The following is a 26,705-nucleotide window of genomic DNA, read 5'->3' on the forward strand; positions in this document are numbered from 1 at the left end:
TAGACATGTTGAGATAAATATTAGCATGTTTGCGGTAAGTTTTGGGATGTTTACATGTTGCAAATTTCACATGTCAACTGATATTTGCAAAATCAACAACTCGTGAAAAATATTACCTTTTGTAAGACAAGTGTCTTGTATATTGTGTCTCTTCAAAATGGATGTTTCCTTCTCTTCTCATCAATGTCATTCTCAATGGCGATTTCAACCACATAAGCAATTGTCCTGCATATTCCAATTTGCAAAAAAAAACAAAACCAAAAAACCAAAAACAGAAACAAATTATACTCGCAAAATATATGGCTTGTACTGAACATATTTGACCAACATTCTGCTATTTTACTGCAACTGGAAGAAACTTCAAACATTCCATGGGTAGAATTTTGTGAAATGCTTTCATTTCTTGTAACTGTCATACCTTGAAGTAGATAGAGCTACACGTCGTACATGCAGAACTATTCTAATGGCAAATGCAGTTTATGGACATTTTGTTGACATTAAATTAGCATGCAAATGAGGTCTCTCAACTATCTCTATAGAATGACTTTTATGTGTCTTAATTAAAGCACATAGAGGAGGCATTGACAAGTCATTCTTTCATGACCGTTTGGAACAACCCAAGGGCACTTTGACTGGACTAAATCAGTGCATGTATGTGCTATAGGTACACCGACTGTCAAGCTAACATGTGTGGAAACAACAAGGACTTGTTTACGATAAAGCATGTACAGTACTACTTTTAATCTGTAGATCATGCTCTGCCAACTGCCTAAATTCTGAATCTTGTGGTGACAGATAGTCACCATCTTTGATATGACTTATGATTATGCTGCCTCTTGTTTGTATGACCATGTTTTCTAATGTGCTTTCTTTGAACTTGGTTTGAAAAAGAAAAAAAGAAAAGGTTCTGCATAACCTTCTATATCTCCCAGTTTGTACGATTATGTGAAAAAGACACTGTATAAAGACTGTAAGTGAGATATTCTTGCCATATTGTAGTCAAGATTATAGATAGTTATTGTTCCTAATGTGATCTGTCTTAAAATTGTAAATAGATGTGTATGATTGCTCTTATTTATTCATAGATTATTGTAATAGAATATATCAGTGAAAGTACTACAATGTAAAATCTTGAAATATATCATGGCACCTCCCTTATGCTTCCACTGTATTACAGCCATAGAATAGAGACTTTTGTTGTGTGTGTGTAAACCTGGAAGAACCCTAAATTGCTCAACATCCTACTCACACTGAATGCATTGGCCTAGAGTATGTGTACCCATGGTGTTTTTCTCATGAAATTCCCGTAAACCAAGATATTTTCACAGCATGAAATTTGTAATGAATTAGAGCAGACAGCCCTTTTCGCGGCATGAAATTTTTGCGAGATGGAGCAGACGGCCTTTTTGTGGCACGAAATTTTTGCAAATTACTACTGGCATTCAGTGCATATAGTTTAGAAAAGAACTTTTGAGTGCAGTTTAATTTTGTGAATCTTGGCTCTCGCAGAATTCACGAAGTGAAAATGCATGCAAACTTTTCTGGCTTAACAGTATTTACCAAACTCTGATTTGGATGGTATGCCACTAGGTCATATAAAACCTTTTTCATCATGTGAATATCCCAAGCTTCTTTCACCTGTTCTCATGTGCAAATGTATGTCAAATTTGAGAGGGAAGAATGGTGCACATTTTGCTCAGTTCTAGTAAAAGTCCATCAGGACCCTTGTGTGTGGTCCAAACTGACATGTTGATCTTGTATCATCATCAAATGTGGGGTCCTATACCATCATTGGATGAAGCACCATATCTTGGTTCTGAAAATGTTAATTACTGTGATGTTTCTATGACTTCCTCTCAAAAAAAAAAAAAAAAATGGTATTCAACATTAGTCTTTCATATCAAGAATAGGATGGTGAAGAAGCTACTGTTTAGTGCAGGTTGAAAATAGATTCAAATATTTAAAAGGACAGTATGTTGTACGTCAATGGCAACAGGTTATTAGTATATGCAACAAGATAAACTGTATTCAAGCATTTCACAATGACTGCATGTTAATTCACATCAATTGTTGTTTAAGGATAAAATTTGGTTGAGTCAGGAGGGATGTGGAAAAGAGAATAACAGATGCATTACCCACGAGGTAATGTTGCTTGAATTGTGTTTAAAGATAATATAAAGTTTTGGTACCTCAAAAGTTTCCCTGAGTTTCCTTGTCTTAGTATTTGTTTCAGGTTAAAGTACCTTTCATATAATTAACACTGTGAGAATTACTCGCCACAAAGAGCTCTCATGTCTTAGTAATCATGCAATAATAGTTTCGTACCAGAGCAGAGCGGGCTCTGAAAAATTCGAACGAGCCGTTAGTTTGACTCGACGCGGTACCGCAACAATCAATGTACATGTATTGTACGAATCCATTATTGCATGATTACTAAGACATGAGAGCACTTTGGGGCGAGTAAGTCTCACAGTGTTAGTTATATGAAAGGTACTTTAACCTGAAACACAAACTAAGACAAGGAAACTCAGGGAAACTTTTGAGGTACCAAAACTTTATATTATCTTTAATGATGCAGCTTGAAAACACAACATATACATAATGTGGTGAATCTAAGAGCTTGCCCTTGACAGTACTGGTATTATCTACAGTGTATCAGGAAATTGTGTGTGTTGCGTGTAATAATGAAGCTGATTCATATGTGGATTACTTGTGTAAGACATAATTTGTTTCTTCCCCTTTATCTGGCATTAAGATTTCCATTGATTTCTTCTTCTGTTTTTCAATGTGGTGCCAAATATATGGTGAAAGAACGCATCAATTTTGTTTTCGTTTATGTGTGCATTATTACCCTAAATTTTAAAGCAAGATATTTTCACGGCATATAATTTTCACCAATTGTAGCTGACGACTTTTTTTCGCGACACGAAATTTTGGCGAATTGCCACTGGCATTCAATACATATAGTGTAGACAAGAACTTTTGTGTGCATTTTAATGTTGCGAATCGTAGCATTCGTCAAATTAGAATGCACACAAACATACATGTCATGAATATGCTTGGAAAGAATTTTCACTCATTTTTGATAGTGCTTTGAAGTGGGATTACATGCAGTTTGAAATTGTGGTGGAGTATTAAATGTAAAGTCATAGTGTGTTGTCACAATCTGTCAACATCCGTAGCCATTTCTGTGCTAGCCTTTATTCAAGGCACTCTAATTTCTACTTGCCAATGACTTGCAGCAAGTCACTTACAGATAAGTGGGGGGAAAAAATAATATTTTTTGACAAGTTATCCTGAAGCATCTTATGTCTTTCTGAGCACAACAGACACCTCTGAATAATATTTCTATAATCATGGACCCTACTGGTAGGGTCCATGCTATAATGCAGTGTCGTTCCTTTGAAATGTTAAATAGGCAATTACCTGAAAGAGCACTGAATGTACAGAGAAAGGCCGACTCATTTTGATGACTCGGGCTGAGGGCCACAGTGAATAGAAGGGCCAAAGATCAGATTGTGCAAAAAGGAATGGACACAAGAGCACCAAGAAAATTTTACTCATTAAATATGCATTACACATGCATATAAGAATGATATTTAGCAACTGCTTGCAGTCTCAGTGCTATTAATGGGGCTTGTTCTTTGTTTCCGTTTCTCTCACCTTGTCAGTTTTCTCCAATCTATCAAGATGCAAAGATTACAAAGACTGTACAAGGGACATTTTTTCCCTACTATATAATTACACTATATTAGTTATCATGATACATGATATTTGTCAGAGATGATTATGTGTATCAATTTTTTAATTAATCAGTCAACTTATTTATCTATTTATTCATTTATTCATTCATTTATTTATTTAATTATGTATTCATTCATTCATAGGCCTATTTTCATTCATCTATGTATCTACCTGCCTATTTATTTATTCATTATTATTTATTAGTCTTGTTTTCACAGGTTGGCTCCATCAGTGAGTTTAACCTGTTCCATACTGAATTCTGAAATTCCCATAGACTTAATACACAGGCCACTAGGTTCCCGTACGGAACGGGTTAATCCTGTTGTTTGTGGAGGCCCTGCATGGACAATAAACACATATTCATAATCATCGAAACAGTATGATACAATACAGAAACAATTCTACCTTTCTACAAATATTTGTACTAGTATACATATAGAACATTCACATCTTTTGAATTCTTTACAGATAGGAAGGAGAAGAAGACCCATCAAAAGGGTAAAGTATGCCCAGGAATATAGGTGCATACCCCACTCACAAGATTTTAAAAAATAAATGGGCTTAGCTTTATGCATAATGCAATATTTGCCCCCCCCCCCACCCCCCATGAACGAACATTTGAATTGAGGCCATGATATTCACTAGTAACAATTTGAGAACGTTGCATGTGGAAGAGGCATGGTTATCCCACATTGATATTTTCATGTAATTAATCTATAAATTCAGCATTCAAACCAAGTACTGAGGTCTTAAACTTTGTGAGTGATACATGAATAGAAGTAAATAAATAAAAAGATAAATGAATAAATTAATCAATAAATAAATAAATAAATTAATTAATTAAATAAAAAATAATGTGGTAGCTAGATGTGTCTTGCTTCGATTACAATTCTTTCTTTAATAAATAAATGGGTAAAATAGATTCTAGAATTAAAAAATAATGTGGTAGCCAGACTTGTGTTGCTATGATTACTCTTTTGGCTTTAATAAATAAATGAGTAAAATAAATTCTAGAATTTAAAAAAAAAAAAAAATGATATAGTAGCCAGACTTGTGTTGCTACGATTACACTCCTTTCTTTAATATATGAAAATAATTTTAGAACTAAAAAATAATGTGGTAGCGAAACGTGTGTTGCTACGATTACACTTCTTTCTTTGCATTTTGTATTAAAAGTATACCACTCAGATTGCGTTTCCCTCCTCCTCTTCCCCCGAAGGAGAGGAGGAACGGTCATCAATGACAACGAGCAGGATATCGGAATGATATCACTCGATGTCCGCTTCGCGCTCAGAGGGAAACGCTTCTGCTCCTCATCGTGGCATTTCAGTGGGACTCTTTTTATGGTAAAAAAGAGAGATGCATACTATAGAAATGATCCCTAAAAGTATGATCTTAAATTATACTTGCCTGTTATGCAAGTCATATGTTTATTCATTTCACTTCATGGCGAGGTTATAAAGTTATCTCAACCCGCAAACTATCGCTTCTAAAATGTGTTTATACAACAGTGTCATAGTTTTTCCACACGTGAATCCTTGAAGCACTGAAATTATGTGAAGGGGGTAGTGTTGGGTTGTGAAAGGGGCCACGAGGGAAGGGGAAAAGTGGAATTTTATGTAACTCGAGTAGGTATCGAGAGGTAGCAGAACATAATATGAATATGCATGAGATATAGTCTTGTTAACCAGGAGTTTCTTCACAAAATACGCACAGTTCGTTTGTACGTTTTGTGTGCGAGCATGCAACTGTACTACTGGTATACGTTCTGTAAGACCACGTGCCATTTGATGTCAGTAGTCTTACGGAGGAAGCCGCATTTTTTTTTCGTGCAGCAAGTATAGCGGGCTCAAAAGAACAAAAATTGATAAACTATCATACATTTCATTGTTCTTTCTCTCGTTCAATGTTTATTGCAAACTCGTGAATGAAATCGGGAGAAAGCAAATACACAAATTGTGTTTGCGAAAGTCTATTGATGTGTTTTCCAAGCTGTGTTGTCTCAGGGAGGTGCATCAGGTTGTCTCCATTTTGGGTCACCTGATCCATGTAGCCTGATCAGTATTGTATCACCCGTTGGATATCACCATGTCGAAACCGGTTAGTATAGGTAAAACCCAACAGCTATACGGGAAAGTATTGACTGTGATTATATCAACAGTGTTCGGAGCCCGATCTTTGTGAAGCGAGTATCGACCGTCAACGGGTCGACAAACAAACACGCGAACAAAATATGTAACCAAAACAGGTTGTGCACTGAGGTGGTTATTGAGGTACGGAAAGCAAGACTACAGCCCGGCGTGTAGTCGCTAAACTGGTAGTCAACTCGCACATGTGCAACGTACCGTCTCCTTCCGCTTCTCGTAAATCATTCCACGCGGTAATATTTTTATCCAGTCATTAGAAATTGAGACAAGCAAATTTATAACGGATATATGTATACATGATTATATATGTAATTAAGAAAAGATTGGATTAGAAATAAGGAAGATATGACATTTTGAAATTTCACTTTTTTTTAGGGGGGGGGGAATAAGGCAAGTTCTATATTCATAAAGCTGAAATACGAGATTTTTGTGAAATGAATAAGAAATTGTGAGGGCATGACATCGTCAACTTGCTCATTTGAATATTCATGAGGACTGGTCAAGAAATGTTTTCCGAAAAAATTTGTGAAATTTCAAAATGTCATCTTTTCCTTTTTCTTCTCCAATTTTTGTCATTTTTTTATTTTGTATCGTTCTGTAGGGAATATTACATATTATTTCTCTTTCCTTTGAAGTTTATTGATTTTTGGGTTGGACTTCCTCTTTAAGTCACGTTTCCAGACCTACGGCTGTAATCACTGCTACTATCACACTGCTGGATAAGCGAACGGAACGAGATCATTCATATTGAAACATAACATCTTGATTATAGTTTATCACGAGAACATTTTAAATAGCATCCGTTCGATGTTTCGTCTTCAAGACAAATAAACCTTAGGACCCGAGGAAATCCGAGAAAAATGACACTCTTGTTTTGTTTTCTTACTGCCAATCTAAAAACGGGGAGGGGAGGAAGCGAAAGTGTTGGAATAGAGAGATAGATAAAACTCGTTGAATGTTAGTATATGTGTGGATGAAAACTTTAAAGGTGAACTCACTCTGAAGAAGGAAATGTAAAGATGAGCATGATAATGATATTAATAAAAAATAATAATAATGATAATGATGATGATAATAATAGTAATGGTAGTATAGTAATAATAATAACGATGATGATGATGATAATAATAATGATAATAATGATAATGATAATAATAATAATAATAATACAGAGACAGCAGGGCAAAACTGGGACGGGTATGTGTATTGTGCAGAACATGTGTATAAATATGCCTGTATTATGTCTGTCTATATTTGTTTCAATGTAAGCACATCTTTTAGGTATGTATGTATATACGAATTGTATGTATGTATTATTCACTGTCTGTAGGAACCAATGAGATTATACATACGAGTATAAAAAGGTGGTTCGAGTATATAACCCCTTGGATATGATTGGTTTTAGGAGCATAAAGCATACATATCTTCATTTCGGTAATATTCTCATCTGTTTGATATAATTTCATTAATCAATTTCTTCTTCCATTTATTGTTTGATTTATCAACATTATTTGATGAATGGTAGAAACAGAATGTGGAGAGGAGGAATACTCAATGAGCCAGTGAATCGTTTTAATCCATTTCCTCGATGATGACACGGGTCACACGACTTTCCGTTCTCGACGGTCATCGCTTCCGAAGAATCGAATCTCTATTATATATTTCTTGTCCATTAGTTGGTTCTAAAATGAAGATTGAGAGTTGAAGAGTTGTGTGCGAATTGTTTCATGGGTGGAATACCATCAGTACTGCTGATGATACACGCTGCATTCCTATCACATGGCGCTGTAATCAACAGAGCCTTCTAGAAGGCTCTGGTAATCAACTCTAAACATCGCCCTCTCACGTTCGGAAGCGCATTATTCGATACACTTCCGTCGTCTGGAATCTGATGACAAGACTGCGTTGCAAATCTCACCCACCACCACCACCACCCACAGCGACATTCTATCGATGTATTGCTTTCGTATCGTGTACTTCTTTCTTTCAAAAAATCATTTTCCACGCCGTGGTATCTTTTGTCGTTTTATTCTCAACTAAAATGTAAATTGATATGATGTTGGATGGCATAACATCGCTTGTTACTTGCACATAGACTTACCCAGTGCACCATACGTCAAGCGTAATCCGGAAGCACTTTTCAGACTGAGAAAGACAGTGTCCGGATGAACGATAAGGCCTTGAGTCGAGGACGTGGGTTCGGCGATCTCATTTTTGACATGTCTGAAAAACTGTGAGAACTAGGAAGGTGGGTCATCGCAGGGGAGGAGGAGAAGAAGATAATGGGTATGGGAAGGAAGTGGAACAAACCGCATAAGACGATTTTTAGACAGATTACGAAAAAAAAAAAACTTTTGCAAACTGAAAGTTTTGACTCAAGTCCAGTGAATCAGTTTGTCTGTCTGTCCTGTATGCGCATTACTACCTTATACCTAGGTTGGTCTATTCCTGGACTAAACTGATTCCAAGATCTAATATTGCCATATAAGGTCAATGTCATGCTATGGATCTTCTAGGCTCGATATACTCCGTCATGTTGACGCCGATGTCCAACGAATGGAAACAACCTTCTTCATTAATGACGAGTTGGTGCGCTTTTGAATATTAAGAATCCATAAATAACAAAAAAAAATAATATAATGAATTCTGCAGAAAAAAAATGATGAATGCTTACAGTGCTATCTGAGCGCGACTATACGTGAAAAAAAAAAGTGTTATCTTGTTGGAAATTATGAGAGTAGAAGACCGTGTAGTCTAGCCTTGATATTTTCGTCAAGATAGTTGACTTTACATCACGGCCAACATGGCGACAAATCTTCCGGTCCTCGGGGTTAGTAGGTTTATTGAATGTTAGTGATTTAATATATACTCAAGCTGGACTTACCACAAAATTTTATGAATATGAACATCAAAAATATAGTCATTAGAAAATCGTGAATTTTGTACAAATTGCGTGAAATGGGCATGTGACTTGGATATTGGCCTTGTTTCGGCGTCTATTCCACGGACGATTATACGGTTACAAAATACCTAACCATCTCGCTATATGGACATATCCGATTTGAATAATGGAACACTATAAAAACTCATGACGTTGGTGCCTGCCACTAGATCAACTTGTGAAAGACAAAGATGTGAGGGAATTGGACAAAATGCGACATCAGCATAAATATAAAAAACAAAGGATATTATAAGCATCATTCTGTCTATCAAAAGGAAAAATCAGAACGTTTTCGCAAAGCTTTGTCTCATCTCTTCCGATATTTTTAGGTCATAAAGCGTGTGTTGCTCTCTGATCTACTTTCATTTCCTTCCCATCCGCCATCCGTGGTCTTGTCCACGTGTGTCGTCTTCAGGTGTGTGTCCAATTTCTTTATACCTCCCGCTCGACCGTAGCTTTTTTCTTTCTTTCGTTTTTTTTTTACATTTCTTTTCATCAGTGTTTCAGTTTTCATTTCATTTTAGCACCTGCGTTTATAGTCTCAAGCCCTTCTTCTTAATGTGTATACGATAAAATACAAACATCCATGACACGCGAGAAAACCCATGAAACCTAAATTGAACACAGATTAAAAACCACAAGCATGTTTTCCTTCCTTCCCCATATCACAGCACATTCCATTCTCGAATGCATATTCTAAGAAATGCTGAAATGTAACCTTAGTTGGTATGCTATTCTCAAAAGTTTCACATTTCTCCTTTAACTATGACTTCACTGATATATGAATTCCATTTATATTCATAAACACAAATATGGATACAATAAAGGCATTCATAAACACAAATATGGATACAATAGTGCTTACCCTAACTCCCTTGAACTAGAGCTATAGACTCTACAGAATAATCTAATACATTTATTTGTCAACGACCCTTGCTGTATTATCACACTTGTAAAAAGCTTCATTCATTGTAACTTGGACATCAGACATACCAAAGGTCATCTCGTGTGAATGAACTACGGTCTCTAGCTATTCGACGATGTTTTTATTTTCCTTTGTGAAAAGGACATCACACAAATAAACTCCCCACAGCCACTTCCTAATGATGCCGAGCAGTTTTAGCTCCACATGGTTTTATCTACTCAGCCAATGTATTGGACACGTGACTATCCGCTGGAAAGCAATTCATGATCTACGAGCCGGGGAGACGTATACAGCACAAGACGACATGAAAAACGTAATCCCCAGGATTAAGTTTTCGTCAGTGTGGAGAATATGCATAGGGCCAAGCTGTAAGATTAGAGGGAAAGTAAGGGGAATAAGTGGGACAATCTGAAGCTCGCACACTTATTTAAGTTATTGCATGGACCCTAGGGTCCATGGTTATTGTATTCATCTCAGGGTCAGTTCTATCGAATAGTAACGATGTGAAGGGGATGACGCCATCTATAAAGATGCTGTGAAGACGGCGGATTTTGTGCTAACTTTGTAATATCAAAAGCTGAACTGACGCAATTAAGATAGTCCTATATAACCCCCTTTGGTAGAAGTTGCAACGTCGTTTTATCGAGTTGGCACCGAAAGTCCCACAAACTTTCACCTGGAGACGATAATGGCAATCGAATAATAATAATGATAATACAAAAGATGTAAATCATTGGCCTATTAGTCTGTGGCGGAAGTGAGGAATGTTAGTGTTATGTGACGGATAACAATTGCGTTTTCCGTATGTGACTCATGCAGTGTCGTCCAGGAGCCGTTCGGAAACGATCATTATCATGAGATCTGTCATGCAAAAAAACATGAACCCATTTTCTATCCACAAATTTACCAGTTCCTTTCAAGATAGGATGATATCATCAGATTTTAATGTCAGTCAATCATAGATCGTGAACATTATCACCTTCGTTGGGTTTTTATAGCATGATGATCTAATGAGTCACTATGACAAACTATGCACGCTCTATCGATTTTTTTTTTCCAGATCCCACCCTTCCCACCCCCCCCCTCTCTCTCGTAATTATGCATAAGGCAAGCCAATAGGATATTTAAGGTCATGACGTCACCTCCATATCACTTTCCATATTATTATGTATTTGCGATTGTTCCATTAAATCATATCAATTGTCTTTTGCATCATTTGTCAGAGTGAATGTTTTTGTTTGTTTGTTTGTTTGTTTGTTTTGATGTTTTGCATGTTGTCTCGCGGAGCGAAGCGGGTTTTGATTCTGGTTAGGAAAGTTTGCGTTTGAGTTTGCCTCATTTGTGATTTGAGGACACCATAGACGACATGCGCAGTGAGTGAAAGTTGTCATTTGTCACGTTTCGCGCAGTTTCTAATTGTGCCATTCAGTTAGTTAGCAGCTGACCGTATCAACGTGAAGACTGTACTGGTCGCGTTATGGGATGCGAATGCTGACTCGTCCGTTTCTGCAGAAGACTCATGCAAGTCAAGTTTAGTCCCGCTACAGGAGTAAGTAAATACCGGAAAATGTGAAATGAACATTAAAAACTGAAAGAAAGCAAATAAGAGTATGCTTGAGCGAACTTATGAACTCATTTGAACTCAGTTACAGTGTTGAATTTGTTGCATGCGTACTGGTGAGTTGCAACGTGGTACATACGTGGTTACACAGGTATTGCACGTGAACATTGGTGCATGTTCATGTAATGCACGTTCATGTCAAGGCATGTAATGCCAGGAATTTATGAACTATGTGTAATGTCATTTCATCAACCTGATGTGGTGGTTGTGTGAAGATACAGTTGTGACAGAAATTGACATTAAGACAGATTTAGTGTTATATAAATGTCGATAATGTTCAAAGAGACAAAGTTGTTGGTGAATAGAGTTGATAGTGGGAAAAGGTCACCACACGTTAATAGGTTCTTTGTGTATGATTTATCGACATGCATCAGTGTGGGTGTTTGTATTGCAAGACAAATTGTAAGGTAATTACAGAACTGTGCTTAATGACAGCAGTTCATACAGTGTTTGTAGTGCCTAAAGTGGAATCTAAAGTGTAAGAATCTACTCAATGGTGTGCTGTAAGGTTTAATTTGCATTTCTGGAGTGGAACTAGAATCCATGGTATGGAGGTAACAATGTTGAGTGTACAATATAGTGCTAAGCAAATGCAGAAATTCAGGTTGTAGATTTGTTGTAAGGTGTTACATTGAGTATATTCAGCATAAATTACCGAGCTCAAAGTGAGATTATGAGTGTCTACAGTACAATCAGAGTGTAGATGCAAGTGATGTTTGACATATAACATGTAAGAATAAGTACAGGTGGTTTGACTTTCACATACAGTTGTATGTACAGTGTAAGTTCTGTTTCATATCCGTATGATTTGTGACTGCAAGTGTATGAAGCAAAGTCACTGAGAGTTAAAGGGGTGATAACACATGTTGTATTTGTACAAAATTACATGTTTGTGCAGAAGTACAAATTAGACAGGATATGCACAACACGGCTAAGTACAGTGCAAGAGTGCAAAATAAAGTGCTCAGATTAATCTGCATGTGTACACAGTAAATGAGCACAATGAGCCAGTGTATTACATATTATACAAAGTTCTTTCAATAAGACGGAAAGAATCTGTAATTTTGGCATACAAGTGTACATTGTAGTAGCTAACTCCTACATACATCTAGCATACATCTAGCATACAAGTGTACATTAGCAAACTCCAAGCATTCAAGGTGCATGTTCAATTGATATTCCCTATGTAACAGAAACATGGTGATTTATTAGTCGCTTTTCAATATGTGACAGGTATAAATCCAGATGAAGTGTACATGTACAATACACGTACAATATACTATGAAGGTAATAAGAGACAGTGACAACAAGAGAAGTTTTTGAATCTATATGCATGTCAGGCAATGCAAAGATTTAATCATATACAAATGTATAGTGTACAAGACGTGCATGAATAATGTACATGTGATTCAGAAGTCCAAGTTCAGTGTACAAGGCATGCCTGAGTATTACATGTGATTCACATGTCCAAGTTACTGCATGTGTATTAGCAACAAGGTGCTAATATTTTCTTTGTTTACGGTTTTGATCTATTCACAGATCGAATAAACAAGCTTCACGGCTTAACTATCTCAATCCACGGCTGGGCTAAACTCGGGTTCCATTCTTCGACTATTCATCAAATTCGATTCCTGCTGACCTGGAATAGGAGACAGAGGGAACACTGCATGCAGTCATGAGTGCAGAACAGAAAGAGAAGGACCTCAAGATCAAGAGGAGGACTGCCAAGGCAAAGCTGACCCGATTATTGAATGCCTTGCAGAAATTGCTGGACAGCAACAGGAATCTTGACGAGGTCACCGAGTCCTTACAGAGTCTGGAGTTAGCGTATAAGGACTTAGAGGAGAAACATGAAGCTTACTGCGAGATTATCGAGGATGACGAGCAGTTTCTAAAAGAGGGCACTTGGTTGGAAGAGTGTCAGTCAAACTTCATGGATATGCAGATAAAGGCGAAGGATTGCATCAAGGCAAAAGCAAGTGAGGCATCTGAGAGAGCTGAGACACAACCGGCTGTAAATGATAGCAGCAATGTAGCCTCACCTGAAAGGCCAGATGAATCTAACAGTCCACAAGTAGAGTCTGCATTCAGAGTACAGGTAGAGCGGCCCAAACTGCCACATTTCAGCGGAGACGTGAGAGTGTACTCTACGTTCAAATCGGACTTTCACCATTTGATAGACCGATACAGTAAACGGGACGCGATGGCCATCCTTCGTACAGCATTACACGGTAAGCCTTTGGAGCTAATCAGAGGGATAGGAAATGACTATGATGAAGCATGGGCATTGCTGGACTCCATATACGGCGATCCAAGGCTCGTGGCAGATGTAATCGTGGATGAAATGGAGCGGTTCCCCCCACTCAAAGAGGGAGATGATGCAAGATTCTGCGATCTTGTGCACATTGTAATGAGAAGTTACAACACACTGAAGGAAGTGGGGAGAACAGGAGACATGGATAACAGCCATATGCTGGCACTGGTGGAAAGAAAGATGACCAGCAATGATCGCAAGGTTTGGTTCCGCTATCTACAGAGGGATAGACAGGAGGCTACCTTTGAGGCACTGCGAACCTGGATGAGTGGGGAAATGAAGATGAGATTGAGAGCATCGGCCCCTCTTCGAGATGCACGGTCTTCCACTCAACAGAAAGACAAACGATCCAGTGCTTCAGTTAGTCACATTGCTGAAGAGGATAAGTCAGGCAAACAGGCGGACCACAAGTGCTGGATTTGTAAATCATCTGATCACTGGGTAGACCAGTGTAAGAAGCTTCTGTCAAAGAGTCAGCCCGAGAGGTTCCAAATGATGAAAGACAATCATGCATGCTACAGTTGCTTGAAGAGAGCAGGCAGGGATCACAACATGAAAACTTGCAAGCGACGGAAGAGGTGCACAGAGAAATTGAACGGAGAACAGTGCACATCCTTTCATCATCCTCTGCTGCACAAAGAAATAGCCCATGAGATAGTGGCAAGTGTTTCAGGTAAAACAGCCCTTCTGCCTGTTGTGACAGTTACTATGATGGGTTCCAAGGACCAGAGCTACTCAGCTAACTGTCTACTGGATTCTGGTGCACAAATTAGCCTTGTCAGACGATCAGTTGCAGAAAACCTAGGATTAAAGGGAAAGCCGATATCCATCAACATCACGAAAGTTGGCTGTGTCACTGAAGAGGTCCAGACGAAGATCTACCGATTAAGACTGCGATCTCTCGATGACAACAGAGTGTACAGAGTGTCGGCTGTCGGACTGGATTCCATCAATGATGACGTAGTACAAGTCCAGACAGATGACTTGTGCAAGACATTCAACCTGGGACAGAACTGTCTACATCGTAGCAGCGGATCGATTGATGTCTTGGTTGGAATTGATCATGCTAAGCTGCACACAGGAGAAACCAGGCAGAAAGGAAATTTGGTAGCCAGACATACCCCCCTGGGATGGGTGGTATTTGGAGCTGACCCGGATCATCAGGCTGCCAAAAGCACAGTTTTGAATGTGATGGTTACAGATGCTGTGGACTTGAAAGATTTTTGGACAACAGAGTCGATGGGAGTTTGTCATAGTCCCAGCCAGTACCAACCAGACGGACTGAGTAGACAGGAAATGGATGAGAGTAAGCTAATCAGTAATTCCTGTCAGAAGGTCGGCAAGCAGTGGCTCGTTCCCTATCCATGGCAAAAGGAGCCGGATCTTCTGCCGGATAACAAGGCCCAGGCTGAGAGAATGCTATATGCTACTGAGAGGAAACTGGCAAAAAATCCCAACCATGCAGACGCATATGACAGACAGATCCAGGAGATGGTTGAAATGAAATTTGCCAGAAAGCTGTCAAAGGATGAAGTGCGATCGTATGAAGGCCCAGTGCACTACATTGCGCATCATGCGGTCGTTCGACCGGAGAAGCAGAGTACCCCCATCCGAATCGTATTCAACTCATCCGCCTCCTACCAGGGACACTCGCTTAACGACTACTGGATGAAGGGTCCCGATCTGCTGAACAGACTGTTTGGTGTACTGATGAGATTCAGGGAACACGAGGTGGCACTCTGCGCAGATATATCCAAGATGTACCACAGAGTGATGATACCTGAAAGGGACCAGCACGTCCACCGCTTTCTGTGGAGGAATTTGAACCAGGATAAGCAGCCAGATGTCTATATCATGAGAGTTGTCACTTTCGGTGATAAGCCATCCCCAGCTATGGCACAGACGGCATTGCGGAAGACAGCGGAGGAAGGCGCTAAGATGTTTCCGAAAGCAGCATCAACCATCATGCTTGATACTTACATGGATGACATCTGTGCATCGGTGCCGACAGTGACAGAGGCAGAGGAGCTGAGCAGAAGCATCGATAAAGTACTGGCTGATGGAGGGTTCAAAGTAAAGGGATGGAGATCAAACAAGGAGCTCTCCAGAGAACATGATGGGAATGACAAAAAGCCCAAATTACTGAAGACGATCACTGATGAGAAAGTCTTGGGTGTGGTATGGGAAAATGACTCAGACACATTCTCATACAAAGTCAAACTGAATGAGGATGCAATTCAAGCAATCAAGATGACAAAGAGGAGCATCCTTAGCCAAGTTGCACGTATCTTCGATCCCATTGGATTTGCAACCCCCATAGTGATACGAGCAAAGATCGGACTGCAGAGGCTATGGGAGAAAGGCTTGAACTGGGATGTTGAACTACCCGAGGAGAGTCAGACAGAATGGAGAAAGCTGTTCCATGAAATGGAAAAGCTGACAAATGTCAGATTTGAGAGATGTCTGACACCAGCTCACGCCAGAGGCAAGCCAACTCTTTGCATTTTCTGTGATGCATCTATGGAGGCATTCGGAGCATGTGCGTATCTCAGATGGGAGGTAGACGAGGCGAGGTACGAAGTGCGGTTCGTGACAGCAAAGTCCAGGGTGGCACCGCTGAAACAGTTGACTATCCCAAGGCTTGAACTACAAGCAGCGGTACTTGCAAGCAGGTTGTACACAGCAATCAGAACTGAGATGTCAATGGAGCTGGCCAATGTTATCTTCATGACTGACAGCATGATAACACTATCTTGGATAAAGAGTAAGGCCAGGAGTTACAAGATGTTTGTCGCTGTCCGAGTTGGTGAAATCCAGACTGCTACTGACCCGAGTAAGTGGCGTCATATCCCTGGAGAAGTTAACGTAGCAGATGACCTGTCGAGAGGACTAGATGCAGATCAGCTGACCGCCAGATGGCAACACGGACCTGACTTCCTTCGTGAGCCTATGTCAGACTGGCCTGAAGAAGGCAAGGCAGAGGAAAAGATGTCTGAAATGGAGAAGGAAATGAGAAAGAATCAGTCAGTTCTAAACATCACCCAACCACCAGATGAGGATGTTATAGACTGTGCCAAATTCTCCAGCTGGAGAAAATTGATCCGGGTGACGTCATATGTGCTGAGGTTCCTGAGAAAGCTGAAGGCAAAGTGCAAAGGAGAAACTGACGAGAGTGAGAAAGACACAGATTGCACTTTGACACCTGATGACCTGCAGAAGGGAGAGAATTTCCTGATCCAGAAAGCCCAGCAGTCATTGAAGGCCAGAGTCGACAAGGGAGAATTAAGGACCCTCAGCCCATACACAGACGAAACAGGCATAATCAGGGTTGGAGGCAGAGTAGACAAGGCTGAAATGTCATTTGAAATGAGGCATCCAGTGCTACTTCCATATGAGCATTGGATATCTACCCTGATTACACGGCATTTCCATGAGAGCGGTCACAATGGAGTGGCTGTAACGACTGCTAAGGCTCGACGCAGATACTGGATTCTGAAAGGGCATAATTTGGCAAAAACAGTTAAGTTCAGATGTACAGTTTGCCGAGCATTCGACCACAAGACTGAGACCCAGGAAATGGCAGACCTGCCTACCGAGAGGCTATCTCCACATACGCCGCCATTTCACTACACGGCATGTGACTATTTTGGTCCTTTCCAAGTGAGGGTAGGACGAAACAAGACTGCAAAAAACTACGGCGTCCTGTTCACATGCTTAAACTCAAGGGCCGTCCACCTTGAGCTTGCAACAGACTGTTCCACGATGGAATTCCTGCAAGTGCTGCGGCGATTCTTCGCTATAAGGGGCCAGCCAGGGAAAATCCTAAGCGACAATGGAACTCAGTTCATTGGTGCACAGCGGGAACTACGAGACATGGTAAGAGGCTGGTCTAAAGAGGAGCTACGAGAATTCTGTGCAGAGAAAGGCACGGAATGGACATTCACGACACCCGCTGCCCCCCATCAGAATGGCAGTGCAGAGTCGCTGGTTAAAAGCTGCAAGTATGCTCTGAAGAGGGCAATTGGGGAGCAGATTTTGACACCGTTCGAGCTGTATACGTGCCTGCTGGAGGTCGCCAACCTTGTGAATCAGCGACCGATTGGCAGGATTCCGACCGAACCCGATGACGGCAACTACCTATGTCCTAATGATATGCTGTTGGGGCGTGCATCTAGCGACGTCGCTCAAGGGCCGTTCCGGGAAACGAGAAATCCGAGGCATCGTGTCGAATTCATTCAGCGAATTGTCGACACATTCTGGCATCGCTGGACGAGAGACGTTCTTCCGTTGTTAGCACCGCGACAGAAATGGCACGTCGATCGCCGCAACGTACGTGTCGACGACGTCGCGATGATGGCTGACGCGAACGCGGTTCGAGGGAAATGGACCATCGCCCGCGTTATCCAAGTCTACCCGGGACCGGATGGTAAGGTGCGCAATGTGAAGGTGAAAACGCCAACTGCTGAGTATCGACGTCCAGTTACGAAGATCGCGGTGATCTACCCAGCTGAGGGATACGACGAGTGATTTGTTTGTGATAAATTCAGTGTTAAAGCGATCATGAGGAGAGATTTCCTCATTGGGTGGGGAGGATGTCTCGCGGAGCGAAGCGGGTTTTGATTCTGGTTAGGAAAGTTTGCGTTTGAGTTTGCCTCATTTGTGATTTGAGGACACCATAGACGACATGCGCAGTGAGTGAAAGTTGTCATTTGTCACGTTTCGCGCAGTTTCTAATTGTGCCATTCAGTTAGTTAGCAGCTGACCGTATCAACGTGAAGACTGGTCGCGTTATGGGATGCGAATGCTGACTCGTCCGTTTCTGCAGAAGACTCATGCAAGTCAAGTTTAGTCCCGCTACAGGAGTAAGTAAATACCGGAAAATGTGAAATGAACATTAAAAACTGAAAGAAAGCAAATAAGAGTATGCTTGAGCGAACTTATGAACTCATTTGAACTCAGTTACAGTGTTGAATTTGTTGCATGCGTACTGGTGAGTTGCAACGTGGTACATACGTGGTTACACAGGTATTGCACGTGAACATTGGTGCATGTTCATGTAATGCACGTTCATGTCAAGGCATGTAATGCCAGGAATTTATGAACTATGTGTAATGTCATTTCATCAACCTGATGTGGTGGTTGTGTGAAGATACAGTTGTGACAGAAATTGACATTAAGACAGATTTAGTGTTATATAAATGTCGATAATGTTCAAAGAGACAAAGTTGTTGGTGAATAGAGTTGATAGTGGGAAAAGGTCACCACACGTTAATAGGTTCTTTGTGTATGATTTATCGACATGCATCAGTGTGGGTGTTTGTATTGCAAGACAAATTGTAAGGTAATTACAGAACTGTGCTTAATGACAGCAGTTCATACAGTGTTTGTAGTGCCTAAAGTGGAATCTAAAGTGTAAGAATCTACTCAATGGTGTGCTGTAAGGTTTAATTTGCATTTCTGGAGTGGAACTAGAATCCATGGTATGGAGGTAACAATGTTGAGTGTACAATATAGTGCTAAGCAAATGCAGAAATTCAGGTTGTAGATTTGTTGTAAGGTGTTACATTGAGTATATTCAGCATAAATTACCGAGCTCAAAGTGAGATTATGAGTGTCTACAGTACAATCAGAGTGTAGATGCAAGTGATGTTTGACATATAACATGTAAGAATAAGTACAGGTGGTTTGACTTTCACATACAGTTGTATGTACAGTGTAAGTTCTGTTTCATATCCGTATGATTTGTGACTGCAAGTGTATGAAGCAAAGTCACTGAGAGTTAAAGGGGTGATAACACATGTTGTATTTGTACAAAATTACATGTTTGTGCAGAAGTACAAATTAGACAGGATATGCACAACACGGCTAAGTACAGTGCAAGAGTGCAAAATAAAGTGCTCAGATTAATCTGCATGTGTACACAGTAAATGAGCACAATGAGCCAGTGTATTACATATTATACAAAGTTCTTTCAATAAGACGGAAAGAATCTGTAATTTTGGCATACAAGTGTACATTGTAGTAGCTAACTCCTACATACATCTAGCATACATCTAGCATACAAGTGTACATTAGCAAACTCCAAGCATTCAAGGTGCATGTTCAATTGATATTCCCTATGTAACAGAAACATGGTGATTTATTAGTCGCTTTTCAATATGTGACAGGTATAAATCCAGATGAAGTGTACATGTACAATACACGTACAATATACTATGAAGGTAATAAGAGACAGTGACAACAAGAGAAGTTTTTGAATCTATATGCATGTCAGGCAATGCAAAGATTTAATCATATACAAATGTATAGTGTACAAGACGTGCATGAATAATGTACATGTGATTCAGAAGTCCAAGTTCAGTGTACAAGGCATGCCTGAGTATTACATGTGATTCACATGTCCAAGTTACTGCATGTGTATTAGCAACAAGGTGCTAATATTTTCTTTGTTTACGGTTTTGATCTATTCACAGATCGAATAAACAAGCTTCACGGCTTAACTATCTCAATCCACGGCTGGGCTAAACTCGGGTTCCATTCTTCGACTATTCACATGTTTACTTTTCGACAGTGATTTTATTGAAGGCTAGTCACGACAGAAGTTTGTCAGTGTCTCACGTAACGTGCCATCACCCAGGACCGTGTCTGGGCTCAGGCGGCTGGGATCAGGTGTGAGGCAGGCATGCAGACGTTTTAAGTCCCATCCCACCCTCTAAACAAACATGTTACTAACGTCGCCCGGGGAACATCACAAAACAACATCAGCAAGTCTGGTAGGCACAGTGTAGTACACTCACAATACATGGATAAAGTATAGCTATCTTGTCAGCTAGATGACGAGCAGGGGTTAGGCGACATCTTGATAACTCACGACGCGATCGGGTCAAGATCAAAGCCGCATCCTCTTATTTTTCTCAGATTAAATTTGGGACACAGATAACGAAGATGAGATGAATCGGCAGTATTGAGAGGGCGCCACCGTCGTTTCATGTTGTTTTATCATGTCACAGGTTGCCACGTCACGGCAAACAAACATAAACAAAATATTTTGACGACGAAGTGACCTTATCCGAATTCATTTCAGAGACTACTCATGCGCCACACTAGTCGTAAGATGATATTGAAGAAACTGACTCTATAGAAACTCTTCCTGCATCCACGTCCTATCTCGTTATCTTTTTTTACTTTTGTCAGTAGAATGGCTGGGATTTGTTGATCTTTTGTGCCGTTATATTCGTATCAACAACGTTAGTTGCGTGTGTATACTTTTGTGTAATTCAATATATGAAGGTTTAAGTTGTGTAAGGGAATGTGTCGTACACAGTGAGAGATTATACTCTTTCAACCATCAAAGATCGGTGAATTCCTGAAACAGTCTTTCTTCTGATATTGTCGAAGCATCATCAGTTAACATCTTCAGGTGTAAACTCAATGACCACTGGAAACTGAAGTATAATGAGTTTAATCCAGTCTTTATTAAAACTGACCATACCTTGGATACATCTTATTGAACTTTCCAAGCTCAGGATTACACCTGTTGAATTCTTCTAAGTTTTTGACTTAAACTGGGTGTCATCATGGGTAATTCAGGTAATTCAGAAGTGAATAAATTTCACAGGGTTAGATTCCTATAAGATGCTGTTCATGTACGACAGAAAAGAGATCATTTTGTTTATTGTTTTTTTTTGTTCCCGTGCATAATAACAAAATCCATTGAAATTTCTTCCAGAAAAATACCAATATGTGTGAATAACTATGTTTTCATTTAAATTTCAATTTGAAATTCAATATATTGTAGCATTTCTCAATAAAAATGCATGAAATATAACGATATATAATATTGTTATCATAATGTCCAGCTTGGGTATACCATTAAATATTACTAATAAAGAGTACCATGTGATAAGAACGTCAGTACGTTTCTATAGCAAGAAAGTTCATAGAAAAAACAAAAACACGTAGAAAACGCACACACACACAACACAACACAACACAACACAACACAACACAACACAACACAACACAACACAACACAACACAACACAACACAACACAACACAACACAACACAACAGGCACATACTCACTGTCAGAAAGACTTGAGCGAGCTAATTGTTCAGAGAACTATTTTTTTTTTCACTTCGCCGACACTCCTTCTCAACCTTTCCGCTGTTACGAAAAAAAAATGTGGGTGCAGTGGGGGAAAAATTAGATAATACAAATCTCTGCTACTTTTCCTTCGCTGGTATCTGATGCCGAAATATGATCAGCGTTGAAAGGATTATGATAACAGCTAACGAACTCCTGCTGATGTTACTCCTGTTACCACTTCCTCCACATTAGATTTAACGCCAACATCCGTGTCAATTTGTTGGGATGTTTTGCGGGTTTTGTTTTCTGTCTGTTTGTTATGTTTTCCTCTCGGGAACGGGAGGATGCGAGGACGAAAGGATATTGGATGTACGAATGCACCACCAGCGAAAACTAACCTGCCGGATAAAAAATTGGGAACAAAATAGCTGAGCAGACAATAGGATTTTATCTCTATCGCGATGGTAATCTAAACAAATAACAAACAAACATGGCAAAATAAACAAACCAAATTTGCAACCTCAATTCTCATACCCTTTATTATAAGGCTTCTTTACAAAGCAAGTTTATATTTTGGGGTGCTTTTTGTACCCCGACTAATACACCGAAAGATGTTATATTTCCTTTTTTTAAATTCTTGATAAATGTTGATATTTGCATGATAATGAGCCTTGCAAATAATTGCTATCAATAATGCGGATTCTTTTCAAGTTATTTATAACACGACATACTTCTTTTATTTTTAGTCAAGTAGTATTTTACTTTCAATAGAGAAAAATTCATAAATAGCATAAAATCAAAATCATGTAAAAGTTTTCAAAGTAAAACCTGTAGCTACAACTAAATATCAGAAACGGTAAGCATGATAATGATAAATGATGACACTGAAAACAATATAGTTAAAAGTATGGTCTAGTTTTACAAGAAAGGATTAAAGTTTATCATAAAAACATTGAAAATCTTATCAAAATTGAATAGACATTAGGGAAGTTTCACAAAACAGTTCAGTCAATACGAATGTGCAAATACTGAGATGATGTCATCATAACACAACTTAGCATAATTATAGTTTGAATCCTACAGTATCCAGGTTGTATGTATTTGTGTGTTGTTGTTAGGTTTTTTTTTTTTTTTTGGTTTTTGTTTAAACGTTATTATGACCAAGTCTCAAATGATAAGATATCTTATTGATCATTACTTTGAAGTCATTCAGCCTATCATAGAATAACACTATGTTTTATTCTTATGGCAGAAGAATTAAATTTTCGGCATTTCATGTTTTCTACAATGTAAAATAATTGTGAGGTGATGACATCAGCAGCTCACTCATTTGCATATTCATACCAACTGCTCGAGAACTGTTCCACAGTGAATAGCGAGTCTTCAAAATTCTATAACTTCCTTTATCTTTAAGCCGAATTTCATCAAAATCGTTTATCATTATGTTTGTGAAATGTTACTATTTCTTTTATAATGAATCTTTAACATCTTACTGGTCAGGAATGTCCTTTAAATTACACCCTCAAAAATGGTATTGAAGAACACTGATGGACTCATTTTGAGCGGAATTATACCTCTTCCTCCGTCAGGGCAATTTTTCGATTTTCTTTTTAAGATGTCCCCGTTTATTCGTGTTCTATTACTGTTCTATAAAATCACTCTATTACTCTGATTACCATGGCAACGTCATTCGCAGGTTCCTCGATAAGACTGCAACATATTGTCTTCTCGCTCATGATTCTATGTTTCATTTCGTGCTCGGCGAATCTTTCCAACCTCCTCCAAACCTGACTGAATGCAGAAGAGGAAAGAGCTATATCACATAGGCTTCCAAAATAAGAAAACAAACACTTCCCTCCAGTGTGTTAAATTTAATATACCCTGAAATGACACGGAGGTAAGAAAACAAATAGATGAATAAAAACCCTGATGCGTTACAGGTGATTTTCATCTATGAGGAAGCTATAACGTCTTAATCGATAAATCGAGGGAATTAGTAACAAACCGCACCGGGATACTTAAAGAAATATTTCCGTAATATTATACGCATCAAAAGACAAGGAAATAACAAGAAGATGAATGAAAAATTCCCATCGCGGATTTTCGACGAAGATATACACGTGGGTGGACAGTCGATGTGATCGCAGGTGAAATGTTTTTCACAGAAGAATGGGCCTAGTTTACAGTAAGGCTTACAGCAGGTCGAAAATATATAGAGGAGGGATGATAGACAACTATGGTGAGGAAAAGATGTCAGACTTCACATGAAGATAGTTTTTTTTCCACTCATGCAACGTCCTTAATACATTGATTGGATATCATTGAAATCATATGTTAGTAACCTAACAAACAAGAATATCCGCTTATATACATATGGCAGGAATTACTGTTTCATTTTGATTGAAACTTCAGACTTACAAAGTTATACCCTTGTCCGTGCATAATTATCGGAAGTGCAGCCAATTAGAGTCTCGCAAGACTGAAGAGAAAGGGAGGCGAGAAAATGGTCACATCGTTAACAAGTTTTCAGTGAAAAGGTACACACCCACTGAAGGATACTGAATGTATCCTTCTCCCTGCCTTTTGAAAGAGGTAAGTCAAGAACTTTTTCATTATGCTAAAAAAAAAAAAAGAAAGAAAGAAAGCGTATGGAATCTCTGATACACCTTTTTTTTTTCTCCTGTTGCACTATATTGTGACATCACTCTGATTATTGTAAAGTCGCCTTCCCATCCAGCGATGATGACATAATACATGTATTTAACCATGTTTTTGTTCAAAATTTATAGCTTCAAAACATTTCAGTTGTTTGATTTTTCTCAGACTTTACTGTTGTGTATTATTTCTACATTCACTGACCAATGTTTATGTTTGCGTAAAATGTATTACAATGTTTGTCAATCACAAGACATAGTTATGATGGCGATTCCTTTCGTGGGGAGACTGCCGCGTGCCACCAAACCAAAAAATTCTCCATTTGTTGCTGGAAATGTCGAATTGAACCATCAAGTTCTCGTATCCGATGTATCCACGCGAGTTCGGTTAGCTATTCTGACGATTTGAGAACCTTAAAGGACAAGTTCACCTTCATAGACATGTGGGTTGAGTGAATGCAGCAATAATAGTAGAACACATCAGTGAGAGTTTGAGCAAAATCGGACAATCCGTTAAAAAGTTATGAATTTTTAAAGTTTCAACTCAGTCACGGCTGGATGAAAAGACTACTATAGCTTGTGATGTCACATGAGTACAACGATATAAAGAAAGAATAAAGAAAATTCAACATATTTCCATTTTTCTCGCATAACAAAAGAACACTCAACTTCTCTCTTTCAGAAGGCAGGGGGAATAATATTACCCTTAACATACGTCTGTAGCAAGTCGAAGAAATGTGCACTTTATTCAAAAAGTAAAGTTTTGTGAAATTCTCTTTTTATTTTCCTTATATAGTTGTACGCATGTGACATCATACACTCTAGTAGTCTTCTCTTCCAGCAGTGACTGCGCAGATACTTAAATATTCGGAACTTTTAAACGGATTGTCCAATTTTTCTCAAACTTTCACTGATGTCTTTTGATAATCTGAAAAAGTACTTTGTATAGGAGATAGTTATGGTAAGTTATGTTGCCATAACAATTTATGTCACAACCATCTTGTCCGTGTGGATGGGGAACATTTTAGAGTCATGTTATGTTCATCATCATTATACACTCTTTTTTTTTACAAATATCTTATTATCACATCTTTAGATATGAAAGAAAACGCAAGATGGTGACCTATAAACAGAAGCATGTTGAGGTTTGCGAATACAAATTTGGAGGTAATATCCGGGCAACGGCTTTCAGTTGTATCATACTAAACTTGCAGTCGTGAAAAAAAAAATCAGTCCGACAATAGAGTATATTCTCATGTTGTCTGACGAGCAGACAGAGTTATTTTCTCCTTCTAATTTAGATCAACTTCACATCACGAACTACTTTGAGGCTGTGGCATTTATTCTTTCGAGTCGCTCCGATCGCGCCACAACAACTTCCACCTTAGCACGTCCAAGTGAGAAATCGTTTCTCATTTGCCAATATCGGATGCGACGTGCAAATATTTTTTTCTTTCTTTTTTTTTTTTTCTTCCTACAGAGGTGAACCAAAAAGAAAACGGTTAGAAAAGTTTGGTTCGATGTTGATAGATGGGTTGAGCTGGAGTGGAATTTGGTTGGCATATTTGAAAGATTTGCCTTCGAAGAAACACAAATACGGGCATCTATTTTTCTCCCCCGGAGAACGAGTGAATTGCGTGCGTGGAATGGCCTTAGAAACATGCACGCATGTCAAGACAAACTCGTCATAGTTCCCTGAAAAGCTTGTATTCACATCCCACTTCGGGGAACTAGTGACTTTAAAATCATGAGTATTCGTCTTCACATTGACCTCTCTGTCCGGTCTTCCAGCAGTTATTCAAGAAGAGTCCTTATATCGTTGATTTAATATGTCCTCATTCACCATGCTCATCGCTTCCTCCGTGCTGTTAAACTGCTTAGAAATAATGCAAACACATTTAGGTAAGTAATTATGTCTTAAGAATGAAATATTCATTTATCTTCGTAATAAAAGCTCTGCTTTTGATTTGTCCTGAAAAACCCAAAACTTGTATAATCATTTTTAGTGCACATGCCGTCTATCCCATGCACTGTATCATTCTGCAGAATAATTCTACTTAAAACAGCTTTCATAGTGTGGAAAGATGTGCAGTATAAACAGTGAAGGTTGAGGAATATCGGACAATAATTTCAAAAGTTATGCATTTTTAAAGTTTTGTTGAATGCATGTGTTGTCATCGCTGGATAAAACGCTGTAACAATGTGTGACATCACATGCAATAGTGGAATATAGAGGAGATATGAGCGAGAATTCAACACATTTTCATTT

General features: G+C 39.0%; 1 protein-coding gene and 1 non-coding gene across 2 annotated transcripts; one reads left to right on the forward strand and one right to left on the reverse strand.

The window, feature by feature from the left end:
* Positions 1 to 4,923: 4,923 nt before the first annotated feature.
* On the reverse strand, positions 4,924 to 5,141 carry LOC140229364 (small nucleolar RNA U3). The gene has a single exon (XR_011901289.1). It is a non-coding gene; the product is annotated as a small nucleolar RNA U3 (small nucleolar RNA).
* A 7,912-nt stretch (positions 5,142 to 13,053) lies between these two features.
* On the forward strand, positions 13,054 to 20,562 carry LOC140228430 (uncharacterized). The gene is made up of 3 exons (XM_072308648.1): positions 13,054 to 14,998; positions 16,553 to 17,312; positions 17,391 to 20,562. Exons 1-3 carry the CDS (start codon positions 13,054 to 13,056, stop codon positions 18,217 to 18,219), a joined length of 3,534 nt encoding a protein of 1,177 aa, XP_072164749.1. The 3' UTR covers positions 18,220 to 20,562.
* The last annotated feature ends 6,143 nt before the right edge of the window (positions 20,563 to 26,705 follow it).

This window comes from Diadema setosum, chromosome 5 (genome assembly GCF_964275005.1).
Source record: "Diadema setosum chromosome 5, eeDiaSeto1, whole genome shotgun sequence".
Lineage (NCBI taxonomy): Eukaryota > Metazoa > Echinodermata > Echinoidea > Diadematoida > Diadematidae > Diadema > Diadema setosum.

Excerpts from the sequence above, each read along its gene's own strand:
- LOC140228430 (XM_072308648.1), top strand. The coding sequence starts at position 13,054 with ATGAGTGCAGAACAGAAAGAGAAGGACCTCAAGATCAAGAGGAGGACT. Across the intron at positions 14,999-16,552 it reads TAGACAGGAAATGGATGAGA|TTAACGTAGCAGATGACCTG; the intron begins GTAAGCTAATCA and ends TCCCTGGAGAAG. Across the intron at positions 17,313-17,390 it reads CTATCTCCACATACGCCGCC|CGTCCTGTTCACATGCTTAA; the intron begins ATTTCACTACAC and ends AAAAAACTACGG.